The sequence below is a fragment of the Cottoperca gobio genome, chromosome 10, assembly GCF_900634415.1.
Source record: "Cottoperca gobio chromosome 10, fCotGob3.1, whole genome shotgun sequence".
In the NCBI taxonomy this organism is placed as follows: domain Eukaryota; kingdom Metazoa; phylum Chordata; class Actinopteri; order Perciformes; family Bovichtidae; genus Cottoperca; species Cottoperca gobio.
The window spans coordinates 11,570,853-11,593,198 of record NC_041364.1 but is presented as its reverse complement, the minus strand read 5'-3'; the positions used below and the strand labels follow the sequence as shown (position 1 = coordinate 11,593,198).

The window sequence follows — 22,346 nt, the reverse complement described above, 5'->3', positions numbered from 1 at the left end:
AAAATACTAAATATTAAGTCTAAATAGTGGAATCGACAAACAGCCAACATGCATATTTAAGTTTTTTAATAGAATGTAATCCTCCAAGTTCCCAGATAAAAAATAAAGAAATAATTAAGCTATCTTTATAAATGACTTAATCTAAAACTCAGACTGCAAGCCTCTAAAACAAGAACATTTTGAAATATAATTCAACTTGTTCTCATACAGGGCAGTCCTTAAAATGTAAGGCTAATAAGAAGGTAGACCGCTCCATTATATGAATAAAATGACATACTGAAAAAACAAACTGATTTGTACGAACACTGAACTCACCAAAGTAATAAAATAGATTTTTTTCCTGGTAGCCTAATCATCATCATCATCATCATCATCATCATCATGGTTACAGTAGTGTGAAGGCAATATGCCTATGTATACTACTGATCTTAGCATAGATCAGTTATTAATTATTATTATTTACCTTCGTGCGTATATTGGCATTATGACATCAGCATAGTGGTATTTGATTAAGTGGGCCTACACTTTAGGTTCTTAAAAAACACTACATTTACCTGACAGCTAAATAGTTAATAATTCCTTTGCAGACTGAATAAAAAGCTGCCACCGCCAACAGCAAACACTGCAACAACAACTAAACTATTATATACTAGTAAATTATACAATTACTGTTATTAAATAATGAATACACATTAATTTATGTGTACTGTATTACAAATGGAGACGAAACAAAAAAATCTGTGTTTGTTAAACGCCGGGGCAGTTTTGGTTGTCCAACATTTTAACTCCCGGAAACGCCGGTAAAGTGTATCAGAAATAGTAAACAAGTGTGGAAGTCACAAGCCTTTCAGTTGTATGGAGGGAAATATTAACGTTGTGTTTTGTGTGAACTCGTAACCGACACTTAGTGAACTAAAAACGGTAAGCACCCGTAAAGTGCCATCAAAGACTTTATTTCACTTGGTTGTGTTGGCTAATTTAGCCATATTAACTGCCTCGGCTAATACAGAGCTAACGTTAGTTCACGCTAGCACAGCGCCATTAGCCTGATGTTAAGCCACGTGTTGATACATTTTGAATGTTTACATGCTCAACTCATAATTACACCTTTTAGGAAAAAAAACATAACCAGACAATTATATTTCTTCCCGTTGCTAAATAGGTATTAAGAAAAGGTTGTGGTAAATTAGCCTTTAGCCACCGCTGTTTGATGGCAGTGCAGTGAGCAGTCGTTGGATGGTGCTGTTCAGCTGCTGTTTTGAGTTTTTTTTACTATGGACTATAACAAGAACAATTATGATGATGCTGAGGAAGGCAGCAAAGATGACCTTTTCTTTATAGAGGACTGTAATAGTTCAGACGGAGTAGAAGAGATCAAGTTCAGTCGTCAGAAACAACACAGCAGTTGTAAACGAGCTGATCGGCTCAGCAGGGAAAGCTCTCCCCCGCTCCTCCTGTTCAACATCACCTCTGGACGCGCGCGGCAGCTCAGCAGCAGGAGTCCTACTTCCAGTTTGGAGGAACAGGATGAGGAGGACAGTGGTCAGCCCATCGAGGAGTGGATGATCCTTGGAGGAGAGGAGCAAGTGGGAGACTCAAGCATCCATCTCAACCTGAGCTACTGGAACAGCTCTCAGGATGACCTCGGAGATGAAGGTTAGACTATACTTGATCTCACTCTGAGTTAACATGTTCATACAATTTCAATAGTCCACCAAGAAAATTGTTTTTATTTTCATTGTGGGATTCTGAAATGTCAACCTGAAGGAAGCCAAACTGTGAATGAAGTACAAGCGATATTGTCAATAGTGTCAATCTACATATGATATGCTTTGCCATGTAATAATAAGAAAAATAACTATACAAGAATCCAACAGTCAAATTCCACAGCCTGCCTGTAACCCGTACCAAGGCTCAGCCAATGTGAGTTGGAGTACATAGACTACGAGGATACAGTATGTGTGTGTTGTATGAGAATATTACTGCTGACCCTAAAGGCCCTGTCACACATATCCGTATGACAGAAACGTATGCCGGCGCATACGAAATATCGGCAATAGGTTGATATAAATTAAGGGTATGTTGTGATCGTTTGAAGGACGCAGACGTTATGCCAAACACGCCAGACATACACAGTTCTGTATGGCAGAAACATGCCGGCGTATATGAAAATTAGCTCAAAATGTGTCAGAGTCCAAATACGTCCAACTTTTCCACAGCGGTGTTGTAGCTGACGCATACATAACGCATACATAACAAATTATTATACATATGTCAAACATTGATATCGTATCACTTACTTATTTAAAACGTATCAGACGGAAGCTGGAAAAGTGCCATCTGGTTCACGTCATGCTGATGCTGGAGAACGGCTAACATGCTGAACGCTAGCTGTACTGTAGAAACACATTTAATAAGTTACTCCGTCGTCAGGCATCATCTTAACATAGGGTAGGAATAGGGTATCCACTCGTTATCATTAAATTGGCTGTAGGATTCACCGTCAGCCGACGTTGCCTATATCTAACGTACCTCTAACGTAGTCACGTAGGTATTCACGTAGGTATTTACGTAGGTAAATATTCACATACTATATTTATGTAGGTAAATATTCACGTATGTATTCCGTATTTACGTATGTCTAACGTAACGTAACGTTTGCATATCTTATGAAGCACACGTCGGGTTCATCACGTAATTTTGAACATGCTCAAAACATCAGCGTTCAACAACGCACCTCAGCGTAACACAGTGAGCTCTTAACGAATACTACTTATACCTTACCTTATATCAACGTACACCAGCGTGTTGCCGATATTTTGTATACGCCATATTTTCATATATCTTATGCATTTGTTGGGTATTCGTCTGATATATTTCGCATTAGGAAGTGATGCGCTATCAATAGGTTAGACATGCGTATCTGTATATGTTCACTTTTCAGATCCGATGAAAAGTTGGACGTATTTGGACAAATTTTCGTATGCGCCGGCATAAGTTAGTCATACGGATATGTGTGACAGGGCCTTAAGGTATAGGTTGAGCTTTTTTAAATATTCCATTCCATTTAGTTTATTTATTTATTTGTATTATTTTTTTCTCATGGTAATGCATTCAGTCTATTGGTAATTATTTACATGTGAATGTGATGTAAATCACATGTAATGTGAAACAAGATGCTACACACTTCCACTTAATCTCATACATACAAGGTGTTGTTGAATATACTCGTATGTACAAGGTGAAGTACTCACAAACAACACAGGCTACACCACTGTCACTATTTAGGGACTTTGAGTTGAAGTAAAGTTTTTAATAAAATATCTGGACAACTATTAGGATTGTCTTGTTTTTCTATCTAGAAACAAAACATAATGGATAACATCAGGAGCAGTAATATGTAGACGGTACAGCAGAGTTACCGGCTCAGACAGTTATTCTGTGTGTGTTCCAATATGGGCTCCCCCGGTTCCATTCAATTCTTGAAAGTTTGTCAATTTTAGCGGGAAAGAATCAAAGCCTTGAATGTTTCTGAAAATAGATGTCAGTCATTTAAGTGCTTTGATTTATATATTTTGTGCACAAATGGAAATTGGAATTATTTTAATTGGGCCAGCTCTTCAACTCATAAGTATCTCAACTACTCAACATATTGTTTTGTGCTGTGTTCGAGAAGGCAAGAGAGCACATGGTGTGAGCCACTCTAACACACAAAGCACAATTGAGAAGTGTTCACACATTTAAGACTCTCCCTCTTTAATTGGTGTCTGTGAACTTCTGTAAAGCCTTCTCGTTCATATTGTAAAAATTCTCAGTGTTGTAACAGTAATTGACCTTCATCCGTGTCTCAAACTATGTTGTCTTGAGAAGTCCTTGAAAGGTCTTTGAATTTGATGTTTAAGGTGTGGTAACTCAAAAATAATGAAATGCATTCAGTTAATTTAGAAATACATTGTTGTAGTTTAGTTAGTGCAATGCTGTAGTGCAATGTAGTTTTTAAACTTATTAAAAATCAGAGACAGTTTGCTCTGCATGCTTCACATTAATGAAGATACTCATATCCACACCAGGGAGCTGCCCTGCACATCCGCTCTGTCTTATCTTACCAGCCAGCAGCTTGACTGGAGCAGAGAGGTTTTCCAGTTGTCCCTTACACCTCACCTCAGTCATGTATTATTATGAGAAGGTCGAGTGTTTTTCATCACTTTTCTAAGTCCTGAAAGCTACAGCTTTTACAAGACCATGGAAAGATTACATTTACTAGGATTGGGAAAAACTCCTGATCTATCGTTGATTTGTAAAAGCTTTTGAAATTGTGTGTTATATTTCAAGATGTATCCTGTCTGAGAACCACACAATTGAAACTTGTGGAATACATTTGCATCTACACAACTTCTCCTTGGTAATTTTTCCATCATAGATCAGACTGTGGAATCAGTGAAGGATACCTGGGCTGTATCAGAGAAAGACAAGGTAACTTGGGATATCTATTAATTGTCAACAATAGTACAGTAGAGCTAATTTGTTGAAGGAATATACATCTAGTGTATATGTTTCTGTTAAGAGGCACACTGTCATAATTCAAAAGCAAATATTGTTCAAATAAATTGAAACGCATGCATGCATAAATCATACATTTAAAAACTACTATTAACTATTCACCACTGAGGATATTTATTGTGAAGAGTTATACAAAAAGGAATTTATTGTTGTTGCACCATGTACTCAGTATTATGAACTTACAAGTCTTTTTAAATAATGTCTGCCATGTTTTTGTCCTCTCACATTATCTAGTGGGGTGCTGATCGGTCTCTGCCAAGCCGCTATTTTGTGGCTGGTCGTTCTCTGATCTGTAACATCTGCAACAGGACGGGTCACCTTGCCAAAAGCTGCTACTACCACAAGGTAAAGGAAAACACTCATCGACATCTTTTCTTTTATGTACACATAATATACTTTCACACTGTCGTTAAATCGGCATAAAGCACATATCACATATCACAGTCTTGTAGAAGAAATATCTGTTGTGGGAGTTTGATACAGTTGATGATTATTAACCTTGATTCAGGTTTGAATATCTACAGAGCTGGTGATATTTCTGGTTTATTAAAATCCCCTTTAGGGGGCTTCCTGGAGCCCCATTAATCTAAGATGCTTACCAACAGCTCTTGTTGGAGTTCAGCTGATATCCCCCTCTCCTTCCCCGTATTTCCTGCTGTTCTTAATTATGGTCTTTGATCTGTTTTGAAGACCATCCTTCATATTTTCCGCTGCTTAAACATTGAATATATTGCTGTCCTGTTGTTAGAAATTATGCTGTCAAATGTGAAAAATAGATGACAAAACATTAACGTTTTATACTGTGATACCTTTTCTCTGTATGTTTCTGATCCAATGGACTAATTTGCCCAGTCTTTAATGTTTTTGTCCCTTACAGACTGCCATACATTGCACCAGAGACCTGTGTTGATGCAATTCCATGGCCACCTGTAGGTTGACTGAAAAGGTCGCCACACCCTTGTAAAAAATCTTTTTGCCTTTGTGTCAGCAGAAATGCCCCACCTGTATCCTTTGTGGGATTCAGGGCCACATCCAGAGGGACTGTCCGGGCCGCCGCTGCCCCAGCTGTGAACTGCCTTCACATCGCCTCAGGCCCTGTGAAAGGCCCCCGGTGTGGAACCAACACTGCCAGCGCTGTGGGATGTTGGGGCACCTCTCTGATGTGAGTTTGTCCGTAAGCCCCCGGGTCTGGATGCCATGAGTGTTAGTCAGGGTTTCCACAGGTCCTTAAAAAGACTTCAATTCAATTGTCTGAAATTTAGACCTAAAATGCTCTTGAATACTTGAAAATAGCTGCCAGCCACTAATTTAGCTAAAGCATCGACCTCTGGACAGCGTTATACACTAATACCTTTTTGCTGTTGCTATTATAACTGTTTAAAACATGTACTTGAAGTAACTCTATGGCTTTTTTACATTCACACCCATTTTCCTTCATACTAGCATATGAAGGAAAATTGGTATGAATGAAAATGAGTCCTTAAAGTCCTTAAAAAATCTTAAATGTAACTTGTTGAAACCTGTAGAAACCCTGGTTACGGTGGGTTCAGTGTTCAAGGAAACTTTGAAAGGATTTGTCAGTTGTGTGTTGACATATTCTGTAGCCTCCGGCGTGTGGGCCTCTTTTTTTGAAGTGTTATTTGACCTTGGCAGTTCCTCCTCTGCACAATACTCTATTCTGTATTTTGCCTCAAAAGAGTAATTTTCTCCATTTGTTTCCTGCGTTTTCCTCAGGCCTGCCCCGATACATGGAGACAGAACCACCTGACAGTGAGTAGAAGTTTTGACTTTACTAAAACAAGGTGCATAACTCTTCTAAACATGGCTGACTGTATTAACACCACCAATTAAAGTTAGAGAGTAGAAATTATCCAAACACGGAGGAGGTGGCAGAGGGACCATCCTAATCATGTTTTTAACAGGCTTAACTGCATGGGTGTATATTGATAAAACTTCTAAGAAATCAACTAATGTCATTTTTCCAATTTAAAATGTTCTTTGTTTGACTTTTCTTTTCCAGATCCGGTCAGAGCTTCCAGTCAGGCCATGGACAGTTCACACCCTCAAACATAGGAAGTTCCCCGCTAATTGTTACAACTGCTCTAAGAGGGGACATTATGGTTATGTAAGTGGCCAATCAAAGGAATCCTTCTCTTACTTTTACCATCTCTCCTTTTCCTTCTTCACTTGACTTTGCCTTAATACATTATCCCTCTCTTTCTCTGTCTTTTACACTGTCTCACGTCTCTCTCTGCCTTTCTCTCCATACTCTCACTCTCTCTTTCTGTATCTTCTTTTGGATTGGACTTTTCTGTACCTGCTCTTTCTTCTTGCTCACTCACTTTCAATTGTACCTACTCTACTCTATCGGTAATCAGGAGTGCACTAAGAGGAGGATGATCAGTGGGACCTTTCCTTCACTGCCCTATGTTTGCCACTATGACACCATGGAGGACGTCCTTCAATGTCGTACCAGGAAGCAGAAAAGAGCCAAAGGTGACAAAATGATTATACACACACTAATGTAAACATTTGCATAACGTTGTGTGTTCTTTCTGTGAACAGTTTCCCTTATATAAATGGAAATCATTGATATAAGTGGGGTGGACAAAATAAGAGCTGACACATCAGCAACACAAATTTAGCCTCCAAAATGATCATCAATTAGTTAAAACCACTTTATTATTATAACATTTGTGACGGTAGAATTTATTGCAGGGCCGTTGTATAAGACTGCATTAGTTTAGTGTACCTTAAAAACTGGCAACTGAGTGTAAACCCAATAGTCTGTCTCCTGTCAGCTGTGTTTTCTCTGGCTGTTTAGCAACCATTTTGTTCACCAGCTGGTTGCTAACTTTTGCTAACTTTGGAGCTGGGCAGGTATCTGGTTTGTTGCAATGTTTATATAAAAATACTTATTGTTGCAGCTGTAAACAACAGCCTCTTTTTACTTATTGTCCAACTAAACCGGCTCACTAATTATGAAGAGAATTTTCTCTATCAATGCTTTGTTTTCAGAGCTTTTCAATGCTGGATCCGTGCCTCTCTCAAACCAGCAGCACTTGTCTGAAGCAACAGGTGAGAGCGGTGAGGAGAATCAGCTGGTCCAGGGGAGGAGCAGGACAAAGCAGGAGACCTGTAGTCGGGCTGGCGGGAGGAAGAAGTGGCCAGAGAGGCGCAGAGAGAGACGGGAGGTGAAGAGGCTTAGGAGAGAGGCTCAAGCCAGGCGAGAAGGAGGACTACTGGGGAAATCCCGGAGGAACTTTGATGATGAAGTTTGCCCTGCAGACCCCTTCAGGTCCGCACTCCACGGACACAAGCAGTCCACACCCTGTCCACAGAAGAAGAGGAGGGATGAGGAAGCTGGCAGGAGCAGGAAGAGCAGAGAGGCCGAGAGGTGGAAGAAGAGAGGAGGGATAAAACGTGGGGATTTATATCCTCATGTTGACGCAGACATCAGTGCCGAAAACCTTCTTTCCCCAAAACAAAGAGTACGCCACAGACGAAGATGAAGTGTGATTGTTTTATATTTAGTAAAACAAAATTCAAGGAGTAACAAATTTCACTGGATAACAAAAATACTTTTGTCTTTGATTCATTAATTTTTTGTCAAATTAGAAAACTGTAGAATAGCACATACAGTTGACGTTGCTCACATTCAGTTTAGGTGGTATGAATGTACTTTTGTACTTTACTTTATCTACTGCTCTTATACTAGCTGGGCCAAATGTTATGTATGTAAAGTTTTGAAAACATACAGTATTTTGGAATATGTTTTTACACAATATGCCTGCTTTTTTGGCTCATGTAGCATGTTGTAGGGGGTGGTTTGTTATCCCCCTAAATATAATGCTAGTTTTACAGTACCATTAAAATACTTGAAATCAGGTCAAAGGCACAGAACTGTGATTGGACTTTGTAAAGAGTAATATTTATATTGTAAATGACAATAAACATGGATTTCCATATAATTTGTGTTCAAAGATATCGGATAATTGTGTGACGCCTGACACGTTAAAACATAAACGTGGGGATTTATTTGTATATAGTATATCGGAGAAAGCTTTAAGCAACCGCATATATAGAGCTCGTCTACTTAAAAAGCAGCATGAAGCCAGTGGCTTTCAAAGCGTTGTTTTATAGTATTTCTGGTATGAAGCTGCTGAATTATTAATGAACTGAGCAGCTGCCCGGGGTTTACCAGACTAAAGTAGTCAAGTCGGATAACAAGCGGCTACCTAACATTGACATTGGCCGCTGCTAATTGAAACACATCTTGATTTAACAGGTGTTGCACACATTTGAACGTTTCCCTGCTTATGGGTTTGTGTTGCTTAGTGACGAGAACGTCGCGGGTCAGGCCTGTGTGGAGCTTCATGTTTCTCTGTGCTCGATTGGGGGGGACTTGGCAGAGATGTGAAACTCCCATTGATTGATCTTCACACACTCCCCGCTGACCAGAGAAAACACTCGATAGCGAATGCGAGAGGGGATTTAAATTGGACAAATATTGTCCTCGTTACTTGACTGATAAGGTAGCTATCTGTTTTCTTATGCGGTCTGAGGTAATCCGCTATTAGCATTGTTTAACGACTAGCCTAACGGGGATACAGTGCGACGTTAGCTAGCTTGTAATGTCGACACTGTTGGACTTGTTTTCCCCTCTAGACCCCGCTTCCTGTTAGCCTTGGGCTAACTGGAAAATCGAAATTATGCTAATGAACGAGCAGGTATAGTTAACCAACGCAAAGGGGTGTAACTTTAATACTTACAATTGGCTACCCGTTGCAATTTATTTGGAATTTATTCACGAATCTATGCTAATAACTTTGTTTCACAGCCAGCTATCAGAGCAGCTGGCTTCCTTTAGTTTGCTAACGCGCGACAGCTAGCCATCTTGCTTGTGTTGGGGGGATTTAAGTATTTAACTTGACAAGCTTTTGGTGGTAAAGGGCGAGCGATATTAACTTTAGTTGCATGTTAATATATGCGTCGGCAATGGGCTCATTCGTATAGGACTCAATTGCGTGCTACTAATGCCTTAAAAATACTTTATCTTCCTGTGGAAAGCCTGACAGATTCACTGTGAAAAGACAATAGAGAACCCGAGACTTGCTCAGCTGTTCTGGTAACGACGAAAACCACTAGTCTAGAGAAAATACTATTTTGATTACTCTTTTGTTATACTGCATGCTGATATAGGTACAATATTTTTGTAAGTACTTGTGTACGTTCACAGTCGGTATAAATAAATTCCACGGTTTCCGTTGACTCGCACCGATAGCTCGGGAGACAGTGGATGGAGTCGGTGCTTGTGCGACATATGAGGGCTGTGCTTCCCTTAACCCGCTGCTTTCAGGTATCTCATCTCATTATATTCAAACAACAGCTTTAAATGCCTCAAACACTCGCAGTAGCCGGTCGTCATCAGAGGTAACTAGGTGGATAGAGAGAAGCGGTCTGAAGAGGGAGGCTCCTGCCCGTTTCTGGACGTCCATCTCTCCCCTTCATCACGTCCATCCAGCACCGCCCTCCCCAGCCATGGACCCCCCGAGGACTCGGTCGCGGTCTCGGTCTGGCTTCTATCATTTCGGCATGAACGGCAACGTTGGCAGCAATGGCATTGGTAACGCAGTTGGTAACGGGAGCATGATGAACGCCAGCGGAGGAGGGGTGAGCTACCCGCAGCAGAGCAACCCCGGCTGGGCGCCGCACCACGGAGGTCGTAGCTACCCGGAGAGCCAGCAGCAGCACGCCCAGGGGAGCTACCTGTCCGCGGGGGTGCAGCGCCACTCTTCGCACGGAGCCCACAGACACCCCGGAGCCGGTAAGCAAGCAAGCTTCAGTAAACAGGGCCTGCAGCCCGGCTAGATGCCTCATTACACACACTCACACAGGATACACCCCCTGAGGGATGAAGGCAGACCACTAGCAGCTTAACAGGCTTTGAGACATTTAACTAAAAGGCTTGGTGCTTTCACCGCCAGCTGTTGCTTGCAAGGCCAGCTATATGTCATGTCAGGTGGTGTGGTGGAGTCCGTACTTCAGAGGTTTGAATAGCATTTACTCAGGTGAATAGAGCAGACCATGTCCCTAAATTTGATCTTGTATCTAGCACTTGAAGCAGTTCAGCATATTTGAAGTACTTGTATGGTTCTTACAATGTTTTGGGTCCATATCCACATGGTTTAATGCACTTATTGTAAGTCACTTTGGATAAAATATCTAAATAAATCTAATGTAATGTATATGTTGCTCACAGTGCAACATATACTGCCCATCAGTAGGAATTTAACACTGCATAATTTTCCTTTGGATAGTAAAGGCATGGCTGAAGGCCTGCAGGTCATATTATGTTACTTCTGTGGATGTAGTCCAGAGTAGAGAAATTATATATGTAATCAATTAAGTAGCCTAATGAAATAATATTTTTTTTATTAGACTTACAATGATATGTTAAGATAAATTGTATATAAACCAAATCTGGCAGTTCAGTGGAATGCTAGATAGTAGTATGTTTTCACTTATCAGATCAGAGACAGATGCATTGCCCAGTTGTTTAGAAATCCTACATACTCTTCTTCAGTCTTCACACAACCTGCAGTATGAATGAGAAGAGTCCAATTTGAAAAGAACAGTTTGGAGCCTTGAAATAGTTTGAAATGAAATCTCTTTCTTGATAGCGATTTTTATCTTTTAGATTCAGATCGCTCACTGCTGTGATGCAGGCTGGCATAGTACAGGCTTCCTTGTAGTTTACCATCAGTCCTTTCATTCATAAGCCTCAATGCCATTTAACTTTCATTTAAGTGTGTGCAAAGCTCTATATTGTCCCAATATAGTCCATCAGAGAAATCTTATCTAATTGTTCAGGGTAGAGTAAAGATTGATGAGGTGTTATAGTTTCAAAGCACTTGGACAGTGCACAAAGAAACAGAGGAATGAACAGTAGAGTTGTGTTGGGCTGTTGTTGGTTTATTCACTTGAAGTAAAATGTTTGCATTTCCTAGTATCATTCAAACTGTTATTTAATAGGCTTTTAATGGTTCCTTGTCCAACCAAACTCACTAAGAGAAGACAATTAAAAAACCTTTTTTAAGAAAAAAGCAGAAGAAACAAATGAAACTGCGAGAGAGGAAATTCAAAGTGAGACTGCACCCAGCCGCCTCCTCATTGTAGTCAACATTGACACCAGCCTGTTTAGTGTTCGGCAGGTTTCCATCGCTGACTATTGGAAAAGTGACTGGAGAAACCTTCTGTAACACCAGATTGGATTCCCTCAAAGGCAACAAAAAGTGCTGTGAATGAATGAAAGCAGGCTTTTAATGGGTTTCTGTCGTAATAGCAGCACTGCTGCCAAACACCCAAAATAACTCGCTCAGAGGGGACGCGCACAAAAACACATGATTCCCAAATTGAGAGACTACAGAAGGGTTTGTGTGAATTACTTAAACAGTGCATCTCCCAGCTATGTGGTCTGCACCCTTCTTCTAAACAGCTGCACATGCCTCTCGTGAGATGGTTTTTGTGTGTGTATAGAATGCTCTGCGTCTAAGTTTGTTTTTCTACATGTCACTGTATTACGCCTCTTAGCATCACTTTATCCAGAATGTGTCAGGGTTGGATTTGGAGGTGTTAAAATGTGTCCCTCTGTCTCACCTCCATTTTATTTCTCTCCTTTTTTTCTCCTCTTTTCTCCCCCAGCATCACACATTTTCTCACCCAGTGTAGCTTGAACAGTCAGTGCATCTCACAACCTGCCAGCATCACAAGTTAATAGCAACTGGCTTACATAGATCTTCATTTATACTGTAGTCACTTGAGATGTCTGCTGATTATGTGGCTAAAATCTATTTATTTTCTCAATTTTTGTCTTGTCTCTTCTGGTTCAAGCCTTTGTTAAAGAACATGAGCAAATTGCTACTTGATGACTGCTGAAGTTCACCATCCTGTGTGCCTGACTTGATTGTCTGTCGTAAAATAAATGGTGTCAGTCTTCCCCGGCAGCCATGCTCCGAGGAAACAAGGTTGTATATGCTCGCCAACGGGACCCGTCCAGTCTGGCTCACAATCCCCTCTCCTATTGCCCCTGGGGTGAATCGGCATTAACAGACCTAGTTCTCGGCTAAACACATGGGTAGCTGAGGCCCAGGACCCTATGAAGTCTGTAGAAAAAGGCATGGTAGATAAATAAAAATTTACTGTCCCTCTGTTCTCCGGAGCCACTAGCAGGGCGTCTTTGAGCTGTCACTATCTGCAGACTTCACATGGCACTGGAGTGATGTTGCAAAGAAAAGAAAGGGGTGGGGGGTTGCTTTTAGATCTGTTGTTTCTGGGTAGACAGAAGGGGCTGTTTTGTATGAGGGAGGCATAGATGAAGAAATAAAAAGACATGAGTAGAGGAGAGTTTGTCACCCCCCTTTTTGGTGATTAAAGGTTTTTGGGGGACTGCTTAGAGAAAACTCTTGTCAGCTGAGTTCAAGGACATCCTTCTTAAGCTGCTGAAATGTGTGTGTGTGTGTGCACATGCTGCATCCAGATTGCACATGTGGTCTGTCAGATAAACAGCTGGGAGAGCATTGTGTTCTTCTGAGATTGTTTATGGTATTACCACTTTATTTGGTGATATGATTTTTCTCTTTTTTTGTTGCCTATAATAATCTCATTCATATCATTAAAGAGTCTCTTTTTTTGAGATGTTCTGTTGATTTGTATCTCTTGTTCACCAAAAAGAGATGAAACAAAAAGGGGGATGAAACGCGGTACTGAGCTGTTTCTGCAGAGCTAATAATGGTTCACTGCCTTGCTCCGGGACACACACAAGCTGACACACAGACTTACCTTACAACCCTAACCCTAACCCTGTCACAATTTCTCAGAACCCAAGATGATTTCTTCAAATTATTAGTTTTGTCTCTCCGAAAGATATTCAATTAAAAAAGGTATGAAACGGAGAAAAACAACAAAGCAGAAGCTGAAACAAGCTAACAGGTGGAATTGTTGCTTGATAAATAGATTATTATAGATACATTTTCTTTCAGTCAATCCCAATCCCATCCATCCCAACCCTTTTTGATAGTCATTTAGAGAAAATAGAAGGTGAGCTGATGACTGGAGACACAAGTCGTTATCCGCATCCACACAATGTTGCATGTGCAAAGCCGACTAGACGCTCTGGTGTGTTGTACAAGTTTGTGTATGTTCCTTTCCGTGAGGCTGCACTGACTTTTCATGGTAGATCAGAGGGAATGGTTTGTCTGTGAGAACCGGAGAGGATGAGTTCAGTGTTGCATCTTCCAGGGATGGCTTTTCCTTTGTTAGTCTAATGCAGGAAATTCAAAAGCCTGTTTTGGAAGACAGAACCTCACCGAGGACAGAGGACTATAATTCTTGTTTGTCAAACAAGATGTAGGATTTACTTTTTCTTCTCACTCTTGGATTTTGTAGTGTTCACTTCATGGTGATCCAGTGAGGTCATAGAATGGACGATCAGATCAAAGTGTTGTTCCTGTCGTTGTATTTCTGTTGGCCTAGCAAGCGTATGTCCAAGTGTCTTGTGATGTTGATGTTTTTCTCAGCCCAATCTTATCTAATTCAGTTTTTTCCCTTTTGTGGCCTGCAGGAGGAGTGCTTCATTTTCATCCAGATAATGTATGCAGCGAGGATCGGGACAAAGTAAGTATGAAACATGAGCACTGCCTGTTGCCTCGGCTTTGCTCCTGGTTTGAATAGGACTTGTATGTCATTGTTATCTTTTCTTATTCATTTTCCCCTTTTTTCTGTCCTCCTTTTTGTTTTTCCCTGACCAACCATCCCCCTGGCCCCCTCCCCCTCCTTTACGTCTGTGTGCAGATGGAAGACAGCCCAAGCCCCAAAAGGCAGCGTCTTTCCCAGCAGACCATGTTGGATCTAAACTCCGCCCCTCCCTCTACTCCTTCCTCTCCCATTCGTCCCTGGGAGCTGCCTCCCAGTCGCAGACCACACCCCCACTACATGCCAGAGAGATGCCACACGCCTGTCCGCAACCGACGCAGGTAAGTATGTGTGTGTGTGACACAAATGTATATTACCATTATCTTCATTATTGATCTGGTAATTAAGATGTCAAAAATAATGACAAGGTCCCAAATGTATATGTTGAAATTGCTTTTTCTCACTGACAAGTCAAAAACTAAACAAACCAAAACAAGGATTTGAGAAACTAACAAAAATATTATTAGTATTTTTATCAAAACATTTTGTTGATGGATACTGCCAATAATGCACTAGTGAAATAATTGAAATGGAGAAGAAATGATTAGAGTACAATAGTTGCCCTGAACTGCACAATTATACTGCAGCTGTTTAGTTTATTATATGGGCATCACAGTAGCATTAGACTTGTAACATATTCATTTATTCTTTAACTGATTTAATATTGAAATCATTTCAAAATTTGTTTTGATACTTAAACCAGATGAGCTAACACAAAAACAAAAATGCTTAAATATGTCAAAGCATCAGAATGACGCAAATAAGAACATGGCTCCTTTTGGCCCCTTTTTCTTAAGTTTTCCTCCCCTTCTTCCACCTCAGCCCTCCAATGAGACGCCAGCGTGGCCGGAGAGACCGTCTGACCCGCCATCACCACCACGCCCACAACAACCACCACCACTACAACAGCAACAACAACAACAACCACCACCACCACCATCACCACCCAAACGCCCACCATCACCACCACCACCACCACCACCACCTGCTCTCCCACCACGGCCCGTCGCCAGGCCACCAGGATGAGAACTACCGTCACCCGGCTCCCCCTCAGGGCTACCCACCCTACAGCCAGCAATCTCCCCGAGGGCTGGGGCCCGGGCTTGATGAGCGCCCAGTTCACCATCCCCCAAATCCCTCCCCGAGGCCTCTCCACCAGTCACCGAACCTGTCTCCCAGGATGCTGCATCCTGCGGCCCATCCACAGCACCCACACCCATCCCAGCAGAGCAGTTTGGTGCTGGACCTCCATGAGCAGGTGAAGTCATGAGATAGTATATAATGACTTAGGAAAAAAAAAAAGTACATACAGCTGAGAAAGGACTGAAAGTATTCCAGTAGACCTCTGAAATGAGAAAACATGATTTGTTTATGACTGACAGTTTGATTCTCAAAGGTGGTTTTGTTCTTGTGCATTCCTGTCTTCTTCTCATGCTCAAGAACAAGGCTTGCACTGTGAATGTGAAAATGAAAACCAGCTGCTCATGTCTATATTAACTTATTTTCAGTTGAAAATGTCGACAACCGAGAGTATCACTAATGTGATTTTATTTTAATTTATTACTGTGGACTGTTAGTTTCCAGTAATTTATCAAGGAAACCTAATCGTTACCATGTCGATGAAAGATTAGTTGGTTAATGTGAGCCTGTCTGTTAGAACTATGTGGCTGTTTTTCCAGCGGGGTTGTTTCTGTAAAGTTATTTAGATTGGTCGGAGGAAAGTTTATTGGAAAATGGAAAATGTACCCTTAAGAAATTGTGGTGTGTCATCGATCGTTTTAGGAAGCCAAATACAAGCAGGAATTATTATTTTCATTTTACAAAACATCATATTCGGAACGCCTTGGTATCCAAGTGGTTACAGCGCATTGCATAAACCGCAACGTCGATTCTGACCTTGGGACCTTTGTTGCATGTCAAATAAAGTTGAAAATTCCAAAACAGTCCGTGTTCGTAGGGTTGACCTTTACCCTTTTGTTGTCCATATTCAGGGTTCAGTTCCAGTGTCGTATCCAGTGTCTCCTCCGGGAGTGCCACCAGGCCTGCCGCCTCGCTCCGCCCCTCAGCAGATCCCAGCATGCTCGGTAGTATTCAGTGGACAGCACTATCCTGTCTGCAGTGTCCCTCCTGTGAGTGTGTTTGCTTCCACATAGTACAGTTGCACATTTTCTGTTACTGATAAGTTTTCATTATTTGATGTTTTTTAAAAATACAGTTTGCATCGTCCCTCACTAAATGAAATATTGCTGTTTTGTTCTCTCTGGCAGGTCCTTCAGACTTGTTCTGTGCAGCACTTACCCATGCCCTACCCGTTCCCATCACTGCTGTCCAGTGACCCGGCCTTCCTACTTCCCCCTCCTCACCTCACCCATCCCCAAGCACACCTTTCCCACCACCCTCCTCACCTGCCCCAGCCCGGACAGTTCGGACCCTATCCGACGCAGCAGGCCCGATCAGTGAGTAGGAATTCTTATGTTACCCTTGTTTCAACCTGTGATTTCCTATCAGATGCAGCTTTTGTGAATATTGTAAAGTATGGCATTAAAGTTGAAGTCTGACTTGAGTTGAGAATATCTAATTTTCACAGACACGTTTTTACTTGAGGAACTAGTGTGAATGTCAGCATCTTTGAGGGAAGCTTTAAATGCTGTACAAACAATTTAACAACAAAGGCGATATTAAAAGCAAAATGGACAATGCATATTTTATACATTTTAGTGTATTGCAAGCACTTGGAAACAGTGCAGTGTTAGTGTTGCATGTGCTGCAATAGGGTGCTTTTCAGATGAGTGCCTGCACAGCCAGCATCAAAGTAACAGTGAAGTGAATAAACTCCACCAATGAAAACTGAGCAGACGATGGTATTGCAGTAAAAGAAGAAATTGCTGTCGCTCTTGGCTAAAATTTAAAACTGTGTTCAAATAATCGGGGTGTGTGTGTGCCAAAGTTTACAAAGGCTAAAGCAAAATAGACTTTGCCAAAGTACATAAGTTCTAATTTTGTGTGGCTTTAATACTGATTAATATTGACTTCTCGTTAAAGCAGCTTTCTAATAATTAAACAAAAGCAGAATAATTAAAAACATTTTTTTTTTTTAATGACATATTTTAGTGGATATCTATAATATGCCAGTGTGGATCCTCTTGTCCACAGTCAGTTACAGGGATGACAGAGAGAGAGTATAGGGTTAAACACACCGCTTTATTCGCACACAGGTAAGCTTTCTATCACAAGCACACGAACAGGTCGCTCTCCAGTCCGTCACTCTGCTGTCCGTCACTCTGCTGTTCGTCGCTCTGCTGTTCGTCGCTCTCCAGGCTGCGCTGCGTCTTGGCTCACCAAGCGTCTCCGTCTCCTCTGGAACCCAGCCTACTGCACGAGAACAGAACCAGGCCATCACCATGCATTTATTATGTGACTGATTACCTGATTCCGTTCAGCTGTCTGGCCTCCAGCTGGGACACTCCTGTCTCTCCCCAGCAGCCGGCGCCCTAACCACACCCCACTGCCATAGCCAGTAAAATGATTTTTGAAGGGTCTCTACTCCTCCTTCACCTCCCTTCCTCCGGGAAGTTTCTCTGTTATTTAGTGTTTAGTGTTTAATTGCTCCTGTTGCTGCGATCACATGAAATAATCTCCGATGGGAACGGCATGTATTGTTCCTCTTCTTCTTCTTCTCCACCCTCCCAGCCGTTACAGAGGATAGAGAATGACGTAGAACTGCTTGGAGAACATCTGTCTTTGGGTGCTGGGCTCCACTATCCCCCTGCCACCCACCCTGCCCTCACACCGCACTCCACCCAGCTTCACTTCCTCTCCCATGATCCCCTGCCACAGGAGTTCTTCGGAGTGGTGAGCAATAAGGATAATAGTTTCTTTTGAAGAAAATCCATGTGAATGAGTTGTTCATCTATGTTTTGTCAATTTCCTCCCTAGTCCTATCCAAACTTTATTCCTCGACGTCTCCCGGGGCGACGGTACCGTTCGCAACAGCCACTGCCACCTTCGCCTTACCACCCCAGCCTCCTGCCTTACTTCCTGTAAGTAGATCAGGTCATTGAGTTGAGAAGAACAAGGTTTAAATGTTAATGAAATATAGAGCAGATGACCTGATATTTATTCAAAGCAAAATGTGTGACTAATATTACTGCAACCAAGTCCTTAGGAAAATCTGTAATCATTAGGATACAGGATAGGATAGGATTGACCTATTTGATACCGGGCATTTTGATTGGCTGTACCTGGAAAAAACAAGCTACGGCGTGACAATCAATTTTATTTAAAAATAAATGTGTTTCTATACCGAGTAGAAAGTACGGTTAGATTGTTTTATTTTTTTTGAAACTACAATAATGAAAGTTTTTAAATCTGGTTAATGAGGGTTTCAACAGAGGATTTGTTCAATAAAAGTTATGACTACAAAAGGGCGGCATCGTTGTAAAGGGGAAACGCATCCTAAGTCTTCAACATAGAAGTCATTCAAATAATGGGGAAATGGTGAATACACAGAAGAAGGCAAGATTGAAATGTGATAGGAAATGTTTGTGTGTGTGTATTAATATAATACATTCTGGGCCATTAACTGTTCAACTTGAATACGCATGCTAAGTGTTAGCTTCCACTGCACAGCGTGGTTGCTTCAGTTGCTTCTTTGTTCAATTGAACTTAAATCTTTCTCTCTGTAGTTCAATGCTGCCAGTCCAGCCCACAGGTCCTGCGATCAGTCTAGAGCTGGATGTAGACGATGGAGAAGTGGAAAATTATGAGGTTCGTCTTTTATTGGCTCTCTATATTCTTTTGTCTGTATGTTTGCTGGATACAGACTCTTGATTCTTCTGGTGATGGTTTCTTTCCCTCACAGGCTCTCCTGAACCTCGCTGAGCGTCTGGGAGAAGCCAAACTCCGAGGACTGACCAAGGGAGACATTGAACAGCTTCCTTCTTATCGGTTCAATCCAAATAACCATCAGTCTGAACAAACACTGTGAGTGCTGTCCCTTTTGGGAACACCAGGTCGTCACTTGTTGATAGGTTGATGTATTCATGATGTTTTATGTTGGCTCCTCAGAATCACCAAAACTATTGATTTCTGTGGATTTACTGGCAGAGGCTAATGTTGAAGTTATTTAGCATGTTTGTGATTTATTTACTTCATATAGTACCTTTTCATACAAAACTAAATATTACAACAAAAAACAATATGATGATAAAAGTCAATACAAAAAAATAAACGAACCGGGAATAAAAAATAATGTCGAAACTAATTATTTAAATCCAAATGAAAAGACAGATTAAAGAGATGGGTGTTTTTAATTTCCCTTTTTTTTTAAACTACCAAAAGAGCTCGCCCTTCTGATATCCAGAGGCAGTGAGCTCCACAGTTCAGGGGCATGAAAACAGAAAGCCCTCTCACCGGTATCTTTTTTATGGGACACATAAGGAACATTTAAAAGGAAAGTAGTGAGGGACTTTAGTAATCTAGCTGGAACATAACATGAAAAGAAATCTCTGATGTGGGGAGGAGCAAGGTCGTGTGAAGCTTTATAAACGAGTAAGAGGACGATCGATTTTTAAAAGATGCAGGTAGCTGATGAATGATCCGTTTTCCTTGTTTTGGTTAAGAATCTTATCTAGCCGTAGTTTTCTTATATACTTTAGAAAATCCAGTGAAAACAGAATTTGTGTGTAATGAAAGTGTTTGTGTATTTGATTAAGATGTAAAATGATTAAATCAAACTAATGTTAGTGTTGGGCTTTGTGAGAAAAATCTTAAAAGGTAAACGTCCAAAAGCAACTACAGATTTTTCTACAGTAATTACAGAGTTAATGATCTTGAACTGTGTTAAACAGCTTTCTTGTGTTGCCATACTTCACATGCTGATACCTGTTCTGTTGCAGGTGTGTGGTGTGTATGAGTGATTTTGAGTCCCGCCAACTGCTGCGGGTCCTGCCCTGCAGCCATGAATTCCACGGGAAGTGTGTTGACAAGTGGCTGAGGGTAAGTACCCCCACCTCCCCCCTTGGAGCCAACTTACTAAAACTGAGTCCATGTAATAAACATAAACAACCTCTTTTGAGTTCATCTACGGCTAAACGCACATGGTTTGGTCATGGAATCAAGTCTCCACAGAGAAGTGTCAAAGCCTGCTGATGTGTCAATACCAATACTAGTGAAATGCCACGATTCTCGATACCATTTTGATACTATGGTAAAGAAAAACAACCAATATATCCCACATTCTTTAACATGCACTCCATACTAGTTTTTGTTAGGAAGTTGATATCGACTATCTTATTTATATTGCAGTGAAAACATCTCGTTCAAACAACTGCGTTTATTCAATTTTCTCTCCAAAAACAAAATTTCACAAGATTACATTTGAACACAACATAATTTACCTTCCCCCAATACAAATGTTTGCTAAATAGAGCCTGAACGCATCATAATGTAACTGAATGCGCTAGCAGGACTGCTGCCTATCGGCTGCTAACAGCTAACGTTAACTAGCTCTCCTCCTGATTTCAATACATATTTGTTGTTCACAATGTGTATTATCAGGGAAAAAATAAGCATCTTCCCCTGGACACGTCGATAATGTGTCCCAAACACATGTTCTATCGACACCGGAACACGTTGGGCTCGAGCCCTGATGGCACCTGCGGCACTGTGGAAAACGACTAATGTCAGGTTTTTAGAATTTTGGCATCAACTTGATACCGAAGTATCTGTTCTCGTGACATCCCTAGTCATGCTCAGTCAAACCTTATTTTTTGTACACATTAATTAACTGACAGGCATCTCTTAATTATAGACGGGTACTGAAACAAACAGGCTTGTGTCTACATGTTCCTAAATCCAGCACAGAAGAGTCTGTAAACCACACTGAACCTCAGGACGGGAACTTCTGAAGAAGCTGTACACATATTTCAAAACTTTCGATATGACTGACTGATATCAATTGCTTTTTATAACCTAACTGGATCATTTCTGTTTCCTGTCTCTGTCCTCAGGCCAACAGGACGTGTCCCATTTGTCGTGCCGACGCCTCAGAGGTCCAGAGAGACTCGGAGTGACCACATGAGGGAGCCAGAAGCTCGTAATTGTCTGTTAAAACACATTCAGCACTACCTGCTCCTGATATATTGATACACGTGTATGTGCTTACACACGCACACACATACACACATACACGTCTACACACACACACACCACTTCCTCGTGTTTTTGTGCAGCACTTTCTGCTTGTTTGTTATCCTTTCAATCTTTAACCCTTTTCCCCACAAATATATCTGATTTTCATCAGATCCCGTCTTCATTTTACTATCTGTTCACATGAATGCAGGCCCTCACATCTTTTAGAGACTTCCACCCTGCCTGACAACTATTCTGCTGTGGTTTTTGTGTGTGTGTGTGTGTGTGTGAGAGGGAGTGTGTGTGTGTGTGTGTGTGTGTGTGTGTGAGAGAGAGAGAGAGAGAGAGAGAGAGAGAGAGAGAGAGAGAGAGAGGGGGGAGTGTGTTTACACGTGCATGCACCACAAATGTGCAAGCGTTGTTTGGTCAGCCATGTAATGCCGGGCTGTGGTACATGACTGTGTGTGTGTGTGTGTGTGTGTGTGGAAGCGTGTGTGAGAGATTTTTAGCTGTCTTGGAGCATGCCTGAGTTTCTGTTATGTATCGACAAGAGCAACGACATGGGAGAGTTTTTGCTCTCATGAGTGACTGACTCTACTTCCTGTTTGTACGTTTATGCACTGTCTGTCTGTATGCATACTCTGTGTGTATGTATGTTATAGACTTAAATCCTTTTCTCTAGTTTGACACTAAGGGTCCATGCTGCCACTATATTTCTTGGTTGCCTATTTGATCCATTTGTTTCAGTAGATTATTATTATTATTATTATTATTATTATTATTATTATTATTATTGTTGTTGTTGTTATTATTACTCCAACCATTATAAGTGATTGTTTTCCTGCCTGGCAGTTACCTCATCATTCCGGTTTTGATCATCTTTCATTACAAGCGCTTCACGG

General features: G+C 41.2%; 2 protein-coding genes across 2 annotated transcripts; both read left to right on the top strand.

Moving 5' to 3' along the window:
- The first annotated feature begins 826 nt into the window (after positions 1-826).
- LOC115014614 (zinc finger CCHC domain-containing protein 7-like) lies at positions 827-8,525 on the top strand. Its single transcript, XM_029441609.1, has 8 exons — positions 827-1,656; positions 4,421-4,473; positions 4,795-4,905; positions 5,552-5,722; positions 6,295-6,330; positions 6,581-6,685; positions 6,939-7,056; positions 7,579-8,525. The coding sequence occupies exons 1-8, from the start codon at positions 1,275-1,277 to the stop codon at positions 8,070-8,072; spliced, it is 1,470 nt and encodes a 489-aa protein (XP_029297469.1). The 5' UTR covers positions 827-1,274; the 3' UTR covers positions 8,073-8,525.
- Positions 8,526-8,908: 383 nt separating this feature from the next.
- Positions 8,909-21,804, top strand: LOC115014590 (E3 ubiquitin-protein ligase RNF38-like). The gene is made up of 12 exons (XM_029441580.1): positions 8,909-10,387; positions 14,183-14,235; positions 14,413-14,594; positions 15,136-15,571; positions 16,305-16,442; positions 16,581-16,769; positions 18,004-18,165; positions 18,250-18,353; positions 18,999-19,080; positions 19,175-19,296; positions 20,211-20,310; positions 21,324-21,804. Exons 1-12 carry the CDS (start codon positions 10,102-10,104, stop codon positions 21,384-21,386), a joined length of 1,917 nt encoding a protein of 638 aa, XP_029297440.1. The 5' UTR covers positions 8,909-10,101; the 3' UTR covers positions 21,387-21,804.
- The last annotated feature ends 542 nt before the right edge of the window (positions 21,805-22,346 follow it).

Excerpts from the sequence above, each read along its gene's own strand:
- LOC115014614 (XM_029441609.1), top strand. The coding sequence starts at position 1,275 with ATGGACTATAACAAGAACAATTATGATGATGCTGAGGAAGGCAGCAAA. Across the intron at positions 4,906-5,551 it reads AAAGCTGCTACTACCACAAG|AAATGCCCCACCTGTATCCT; the intron begins GTAAAGGAAAAC and ends TTGTGTCAGCAG. Across the intron at positions 5,723-6,294 it reads TGTTGGGGCACCTCTCTGAT|GCCTGCCCCGATACATGGAG; the intron begins GTGAGTTTGTCC and ends CGTTTTCCTCAG.
- LOC115014590 (XM_029441580.1), top strand. The coding sequence starts at position 10,102 with ATGGACCCCCCGAGGACTCGGTCGCGGTCTCGGTCTGGCTTCTATCAT. Across the intron at positions 18,354-18,998 it reads AGCCTCCTGCCTTACTTCCT|TTCAATGCTGCCAGTCCAGC; the intron begins GTAAGTAGATCA and ends TTCTCTCTGTAG. Across the intron at positions 19,297-20,210 it reads CATCAGTCTGAACAAACACT|GTGTGTGGTGTGTATGAGTG; the intron begins GTGAGTGCTGTC and ends GTTCTGTTGCAG.